The following is an 8,886-nucleotide window of genomic DNA, read 5'->3' as shown; positions in this document are numbered from 1 at the left end:
TATTTCTGTATTTAACTGATGCTTTTTGAAAATCAGCTTAGCACTTATGGATTTATATAATGGACTTTTTATTCTATTTCTTTCTAGTTACGTCAAGAAAGCCGACAGTAGCTTAAAGGGTCCGAAGGCTAATTACAAATTTTGCAATTTGGCATCATGCTAGGTCATGACACAATATTCAGTTCTCGTAAGTTGAATTTAAAAAAAAAAAGATCTGTAGCCAAGAAGATTGGTGGGTATCTGGGGCACTTAACACCAAGTTTTAGCTGAGGTCTGAATAAGTTATTATAGTCATGTAGTTCGAGCAGGGAAGCCAGCCAAGTTCCTCCGAGAAGATGTTGGTCTTGCCACCAGCATTCAAAACACGTCAGTTACTAGAATATATAAAGTACATACTGTTTTGTAAACCTTACAGCTTGTCAGGCTTTGGGAGGACCAAAACACTTACCAGTGATACTCAGTGGTGTTACACACAAATACAGGAGGACACTTTATAGGCTAGCATGAATCTTCCATTTGTTTTTTTATTTATTCAAAACAAATTAAAAATGTAAGCAAATTTTGGAATCCTCACATTAATTCTGATGTAATGAAATATGAGCGGGATGTATAATGAGGCCGACTATAATGAGACATCTTGCTTTGTTATTCTTCTGTTACTGTGGATGTAAAGCTGCAGAACATATCAGCCTTTCCCGGAAACATACCTGGTAACATATTTAATGGACATTTTATGTTGAAATTAAAAATATAAAAAAACTGGCAGAAACATTCACTTGTAGGTGTTTTTTCAGAATTACCTAAGCTCAGGCAAAGGAACCCCAAAGGTATTTATAGCCGAAACTCAGAGAAGCGTGGTAAAACTCGATGGGAGTAACAGTGATGCTAAAGGAGGGCTCTCAGTGCAATGGTGGGTGGCGGAGAGTGTTGTTCTCTCTGACACCAGAAAGCGAGCAGGTCATGTTAGGATAGCACTGTTTTCTGTGTCTCCTGTGGCACCTGTGATTCTAGCAGCATCTGTCGATCTGCCCCTGTGGACAGCGGACAAAAAGCTGAGCCTCCTCAGGGGGATATGGAGGATATAATATATTTACAGTATTGGCAAAATAAGGTCCCCTCAGCATTCAAGAAAATCTAATGTACCCCCCAAAATATTTGTGTATAACTCCACTAAGTGCTGTTGCTAATGTTTTGGTCCCCCATTACCTGACAAGTTGTAACATCTCTTGCATGTTAAACAACCTTTCCAGAATAACTGCATTGCAGCGTCTAATGTTTTGCATGTTGAACTTACGGCCCCAGTATTCTGGATTAAAAATGCCAGAGACTGAGTCTCCGCTGGGGTTATAATATTTATTCATTTAACTAACACTTTTCTCCAAAGCAACTTAAATGTTACTTACAATTATTTACCCATTTATACAGCCGGGTAATGTTACCGGGAGCATCTTTTTTTTGGGTAAGTACCTTGTTCCAGGGTACTACAGGTGGAGGGTGGGATCAAATCTGCCACCTTTGAAAGGTTATGAAAGGCTAGTGTGACCCCCAGTATTTATGTATAACTCCACTGAGTACTATTTCGTAATATTTTTGATCTCCCCATAACACCTCAAGATCTTGCACCTGAGTGAGGTTTTATTAAACAAAAGCCACTGTACTCCTCATACTTGAGAGAACTTCTTTGATACATTTGAAAATTGCAATACAAACTCTGATATGTGGTATCTGTGTGAGTTTTAACAGTCAACCATGTCTGTTATAAGAAAATAAGAAAAAGCAGGTCTAATGTAGGATTTGTTCCACAGCTAAATGGGAGTTATTGTGAGGAACATCTGCTGAGCATAATTACTATTCTCATCAACAGAAGCTCTTTAATTTGCCAAGGCTAGTATATTGGTAGTCAGACCGTTTTTAAAGTAGTATTTCAAGTAGGCATTTGAGGTTAAGATCTGACGAGATGCACAGTTGTACTCGTGTAGACAGTTCTACTTTCCTCCATGAGCAGTGTTCCCTCCTTCAAGTCCAGTGCGATTTCACATTTAGGACTCACACAACGAAAGCAAAAGTAAAAATGAAATCCCCCCCTCGGAAAGCCATTGGAAGATGAAAATATGGCGATATCCAATGGTGGCAAGCGCGTCCTTTCTGTCCCACGTACGGCACGTGCTTGAACACGCGGTTATCTCGCTGCCATGGTTACCTGCCACAGGCTGGCACGAGGCTGGCAGGCAAGAGTTAAGGAGCCGTGTGCCAGCAGGACAGCGGAGCTAAACGCTGCACATCACAAAGGCGCCGACTGCGCGTGCCCCGGCACATTGGCGTCCATGTGGTCTCTGCAGAGGGACGAGTGCTCCGGGACCGCGCGCACTTGCTTGGACAAAACTTTTAAAGGGGGACATTATTGTTTTTTTTTTTTTTTTTTTTTTTTTTTTGTCCTCCTGTTTTGGGGAATGTTCATCTCGGGCAACCGCAGCATCACGGACTGCACGGCAACGCCACGACGTCAGCACGCGACATTTAATTAGTCGCTAATTACAAGCCCGCGCGAGCTCGCGCGTCCTACACGTGAGCTGGAAGCCGCTGGGAGATGCGCGTGCGCCGTGCTCGCGCGATTTTGTTGCAAAGTGTCGGCGGAGGCGAGCGCTTGTCAGTCTAAAGTGGGGCTTAACTGGACGTGCATCTGCTCCCTCCTTCTAGGAATAAAAAACACAAAAAAAAACTACTGCAAAGGGAGAAGTTATGGGTGACAGAATACCGCGTCTTCAGGAGAGACAATCTATCGATCACGCAAATTTCCTCGGGCAAGTTTTAATACATGATTCTTATTATTTTTCTTCTCCTTTGTTGTTATTACAAGGGACTTGTTACTCTTAAAGCATTTTGTTTGCATGCGTTCGACAGCATCTGTAACGTTACGCGGATTTAATGTTTTAATAACAGGGTGGAATATTCGTCGTTGTACATGTGCAAGTCGAAGAGAGGGATGAAAAGAGAGGAGAGCAAAGTAAGTCCGCTATTTTGTCTCCCTATTGTATTGTTCCTCTTGTTTTCATGCATCACTATGTATGTACTGTTACCGTCCATCTGAGAGTAATTTCTGTCAATAGGATGCCTATAAGTTGCCCCACAGGCTGATCGAGAAGAAGAGGCGGGACAGAATTAACGAATGTATTGGGCAGCTGAAAGATCTGCTGCCGGAGCATCTTAAACTGACAGTAAGTTTGTTCTTGTTGCTTTCTTACAGCGTGGACAGATTTTTCTTGTGCTTTAACGACTCAGCCACGGTTGCGTTAGCTGTCACTGTCGCCTTGTGTCTCTTATGACAGACGCTCGGACACCTAGAGAAGGCTGTGGTTCTGGAGTTGACCCTGAAGCATTTAAACGCGCTCACCGCCGTCACCGAGCAGCAGCACCAGACGATCGTAGCGCTGCAGAGCGGTGAGTCCCGGAGCCGCGCGACACACAGCCCGGTCAAGGGGGGGTGGGGGTTCGTCCGAGAAATTGTTAATGCTTGAACTCGTCTCAAACGAAACGTTCTGCTGAACGTATCCATCAGTGACGCTTAAATACCTGGTGTGGAGTACGAGTATTTCTGTAAAACTACACTGAATATTATTGATAATTTTGCACACCCCCCCCCCATAAAAAAGGGAAAAAAAAATTTAATCGGTTTTCGGAGAATGTGTCGAGCCGGATCGGTGTGTTTCACTGCCGAATGCTTCGCTCACAGGCGATCGATCCACGACTAAATCGTCCATCCAGGCCGATGTAGAGGCTTTCCACTCCGGTTTCCAAACTTGTGCCAAGGAAGTGCTGCAGTACCTGCGGAGGTCGGAGAAGTGGAGCGCGCGCGAGGAGAGGTGCGCGCAGCTCGTGGGTCACCTGCAGAAAGTGTGCGCTCAGCTGCTGCCCGGCGCCCAGCTGCTCCCGCAGCAGCTCCTCTCCGCCGGCTCCGCTTCCCCTCGCGCGCAGGAGCCGCAGGCCAACTGCGTGCCCGTCATCCAGCGGACTCACAACGGCGAGCTCAACGAAAACGACACGGACACCGACAGCGGCTACGGCGGGGAGGCGGAGAAGCACGAACTAGGCAAAGCGGAGCTCGAATGTGGCGGCGCGAAGGCGCAGGGAGCCGCGGCGCTGCGGATCAAGCAGGAAACGGAGGAGGAGCCCCGCGCGAAGAGAGCGAGGCTGGACGGTCACGGTCCGCGTCCCGGCGGCGCAGCCGTCGTGAAGCCGGAGCCGAGCGCCAGGTGCGGGCCCGACGCCGGTGTCCTGAACTCGCTGATGGGACTGGGCGCCGCGGCGCCTTTCGGACAGGGCTCCTTCTGCATGCCTTTCTACTTCATCAACCCTTCGGCGGCCGCCTCCTACGTGCCCCTCATGGACAAGTCCACTCTGGAGAAGTACGTCCTTTCCGCCACGGCCGCCGTGGGCTCCCCGTTCCCGCTGCTCTACCCGGGCTTCCCCGCCACCTTCCCGGGCGCGGGCAGCGGCCTGTGGGGAGGGAGCCCTGGCGCCCAGAGCCAGAAGCCGGAGCCGGAGCCGGACACGGACTCCTCCAACGAGCTGGAGCTGGAGTCACTACCTGTGGAGGACCTGGAAGAGTGTGGGGACGAGGAAGAGCCGCAGGAGGAGAGGGGAAGCGACGGGGATTAAACATGTGCCCGTGCTCCTCCTCCGTTAGCTTTGTCGATAAGCAGAAAGAATGAACGAATGAATGAATGAATGAATGAATGAAAGAAAGCGGAGAAGAATGGCTCTTTCAACGTGTTCTGGATGAATGTCATGATTCCCATTCCCATGAAACAAAGCGGGTTATTTTCTCAGAATATACATATTTGTAACATTTACTCGCATTTAGCCAGACGGTTATAATATTCTGCTTAAAATAACGTGCTTTGCCTGCCGTTTCTAGGTCCCACATTTGTGTTTACCGTGTTTGTAAGTCGGTGTCATATTGTGAGCGGAAGTAGTGGACCACGGCGAGGTTTCCCTCCATCTCACCACGAGTCGCGTCTCGCGCGCGGACGGGAGCACGTGACCGCTACTGGGGCACGTGCACAAAGTACCCTGTCCGGGCTTGGCACCCTCCCTCGTGAAGTTTTGATATTGAATGTAATTATTTTCTAAGAATACACGAGTGTATATTTAAACCACGTCGGATTCCAGGTGTCTGCTTTTTCGCAAAGTGAAGTGCACTTGTTCCTGCCTTTTAAAGATTATTTTTTACACTCTCCCTTCTCCCTGATGTTATAGTTCAGGAATTGTAATTAAATATATTTTCCTAATTAGATGATGTAAGCTAACAGACAAAATGACATCTTTAATATGTGCCTGCGAATTGCAGACACACATTGTTTCAGACGTGGAAGACAGAATGGGATGTAAAACAGATTTAAAGCACACATCTATATATCTACAGTATATATACTGTAAAAGAACTATTAAAACCAGAAAATGTAGCTCCAAATGTTTTGTGTCATGCAGGGATGTACAACTGGTAAAGGAAATGAAATACAACAACAACCCTTTGCTGTTGACTTTGCTTTAAGCTCTTAACATAACAAACCATTAGACTACTATCATTAAGATATGTTCACCGTCTCAGTTGCTGCTGTTCCATAAATGTGAATTTGTAAAGTACTGATGCGCGAAATATATCAAAATAATTTAAAGCAGCTCCAGCTTTCAGATGAAGCAGTCCATGTACTAGGTTGGTCAGGCTTCTTCTGCTGCTTCACATGCATACACACCCATACACCGAGAGCTTACAGGACATGCGTGGAGCAGGAAATTTTTATTTTTTTTTCTTCAATCATCTTCTACCCAGAATTTGATCCATCTCTCCTCAGTGAGGTGGCTATGGGGTCTATACCCATGATCCCACAGCACTGCACGAGTGCTGTCCTAGAATGTTTAGTCAGAGAGGGTAAAATCTCACAATAAGTCGTTCATGTAAATATTCATGTATATAGTTCTTTACCTTTTAATATATAATGCTGCTTTCTGATGTTTCCCTCAAAAGCTGCATTTTCAATGGTATCATTGCCAAAAGAGTGGTTTGTTGTGTATATATATACTTTGTTAATACGCAATTAAATGTCTGATGTAATGTTGTAGGTTAACTGTGCAGATTTTTACAGGATTTCAGTGAGCAATGTGCATTTTTTTGTTAGTTATTCTAGGCTAAAGCTGCCCTAAATTATTTTATGAAAAGTTATTAAATAAAAATCAGCAAGAAATACTTGTTTGTCTCTTGTATGAATGTCCCCGGGGAGTTGTTTGGTGAAAGGCCTCTCTGCATGCTGAGTTCCTTCAGCTTCTGCTGCTGCTTAAAACAGTTCTTTGCTGGGGTCTCAACCGAGGCGCAGGGAGGGTTTTCCTTGAAATATTAGGCTGGAAAGTGAGACCGAAGCATAAAGAAACATTCTCTCCATAAATGAACTAAATTATCCTCATTATCCCTGAGAAATGGTGTCGCACAGCTTTCCCAGAATTCCACTGGCTGTGGCTCATATGGCAGGTGTGCTGCAGCTATTTTTGTCTCGGACCAGGGGAGCAACATCTCCAGATCATGCACATGGAAGACGGAGCCAAATCACTTGTTTTAAGAAAGTATATAAAAGAATATTTCGCACAGGCAATTTAAACACTATTATCATACCTATTATCATGTTAGGTGATACGGTACACACCACCAAAAAGTTTTTTTTTTTGTAGTATTTAAAGAAAGTTAAATTCTTCTATTTAAACTTCACCAGATACAGAGGTAATTACAAGTGTGATTTATCAGTGTAAATCGCATTTGCCATTATGTTATCGTAGCTTATCTATGATGATTATGTAACTGCATTATGTGAATGACAGAGATAACTACACTTAGATAATATATCGGGGACCTTATCTTCTGTACTTGGCAAGATGGTGCGGGACAAAGATTTTCTGAAAAAAAAAAAGCCCTTTAGCAACAGTGTTATCAATAATGATGTCCCTCAGCAGCATGATGATTTTTGCTGTTAGGCAAAGTTCATAATCATGTAAAAAAAACAAACTGGGGAATAAAGATAATACGTCCGTATCCTGTCACCTATCAGATTATATGATATTTGAAATTTTAGCACCTTTTTGTTTATGCGCTTTTGGTAAATAGTTAAAGGGCCGAACCGCAGTCTCAACACAGTACACTAAGTTGGTAATAAAGACGACGGCGACCACCTGTTACCCCCGCACGTCCGTCCCCTCCGCCCACCAGGTACTCGGGTTCAGCAGTTCATCGCGATGAAGTGGCCCGAGACCGTGACGTCACCGGCCCCGCTTAGCGCTCCAGGGTCACCGCAGGATTGTCACGTGCGCTCGCACAGGCGCGTTCGCAGACACGCAGCCGTCCATGTGCAGCGGCGGTGTGGCAGGTGTGGGGGAGACAGGTGATCGGAAGGGTTACCTTGGCCGCGGGACTTTGCTGAATGGAGAACGGGGACTCCGCCCTCGCAGGAATGTAACTTTTTCGCCTGGGTGGTCTCGCGAACGCGACACACAGGTGTGTCCATGCGCTTTATGCGCTTTGATCACACGGCAGCGCGGCGCAGTTACATAAGCAGGCGCGTTATTATTCGTGTGACGGCGGGGCGCCTCTGAGCGGCGTGCGGCAAACGTGACCGGACCGGTGCCTCTCTCTCTCTCTCTCTGTGTGTGTGTGTGTGCGTCAGAGAGAGAGAGCGCGCTTCGTGTGAGTTCGGGGACACAGTGAGTGAGTGCAGGAGTGCAGGGGGGACTCCGCTACACGACTCCAGTTTGGACAGAAAAAGTGACGCAGATCCCAGAGTATACCGGGGGTGCCGGCGTCGTATAGCAAGAAATATTTCGTTATCATAAAACACACAATAATATCATTTATATTAGTTTTAAAATATCTCTGAAAGCTATCTGGACACGATAGGAATCCGTAAAACAACTGCAGTGAGGGAAGTAGTAAAAACAGCGCATGCGTTTGAGAACGGTATTTATGAACCCAATAACGGGAAAGATTAACAGGTTATGGGGGAAAGCGCTGCTATAGATTGGAAAATGTTCAGCAGCGATATATAATTCATCATCGATAGGTAAGGAGTTGATTAATATTGGGCTGATCATCGCTTTCTACTATGCGGTATAATTGCAGGACATTTTATTGACGTTTGCAAGACAGTTGTTAAATAAGTGTTTTGTATTTTTTTGTCAGACTTGAAATGTGCAAACCTTTGTTTGCAGACTTGGAACTGAGGGAATCATGTATGAACTAGGAATGTCAAGGAATTTAGTACCGCAGTACCTGAAAAAAAACATACACACGTCCTCTGTGTAACTGGTTGCTCAGACATGAACATAAACACAGTCCTACTGTGATCTGGTTGGGAAAAGCGTTCCAAAAAGTGTAGCTAATACACACAGGCGCATACCACCAAATACAAGAACGAACATTTCACACGGATAAAAAGACTAATAAATACTATTGCGATTACAAAGCGCTCGTGGGGAAATGACGCACTTGCGCCATCTGGTGGGCAGTATAATTTGTTACGTGTCACTACACTGTATTTTTAATGCACCTTAAGTGTAATTTTTTTTTCCTGATTTTCCCCCATCAAAGTTATGCGCCTCGGTCGCCTGTCGATCCGTGATGACCGTGACAAGACGGCTCACGTGTTTCTTCTGCAACAGCTCAAGTGACACCGGTCAAGCAGAACAGGAAAGAGCCGCGGAGCCCACGCCGAAACCACAGGTCGGCCACTAGGGGGCAGTGTAGCGCTTGTATCAATTTGAATGGGGCGCATAGGGAATAACGAGCGTCACACATGTAATACAGCAGGAAAAAACGTTTCGTTTAATCCAACCTCTTTTGGTACATGA

The 8,886-nt window shown here is 45.6% G+C and overlaps 1 protein-coding gene across 1 annotated transcript; it reads left to right on the top strand.

The window, feature by feature from the left end:
* The first annotated feature begins 1,567 nt into the window (after positions 1-1,567).
* On the top strand, positions 1,568-4,691 carry LOC108933879 (class E basic helix-loop-helix protein 41). Its single transcript, XM_029249581.1, has 5 exons — positions 1,568-2,801; positions 2,941-3,004; positions 3,108-3,215; positions 3,327-3,438; positions 3,731-4,691. The coding sequence occupies exons 1-5, from the start codon at positions 2,740-2,742 to the stop codon at positions 4,654-4,656; spliced, it is 1,272 nt and encodes a 423-aa protein (XP_029105414.1). The 5' UTR covers positions 1,568-2,739; the 3' UTR covers positions 4,657-4,691.
* The last annotated feature ends 4,195 nt before the right edge of the window (positions 4,692-8,886 follow it).

This window comes from Scleropages formosus, unplaced genomic scaffold, assembly GCF_900964775.1.
Source record: "Scleropages formosus unplaced genomic scaffold, fSclFor1.1, whole genome shotgun sequence".
NCBI classification, from domain to species: Eukaryota; Metazoa; Chordata; class Actinopteri; order Osteoglossiformes; family Osteoglossidae; genus Scleropages; species Scleropages formosus.
This window is presented reverse-complemented; position numbering and strand designations above follow the sequence as displayed.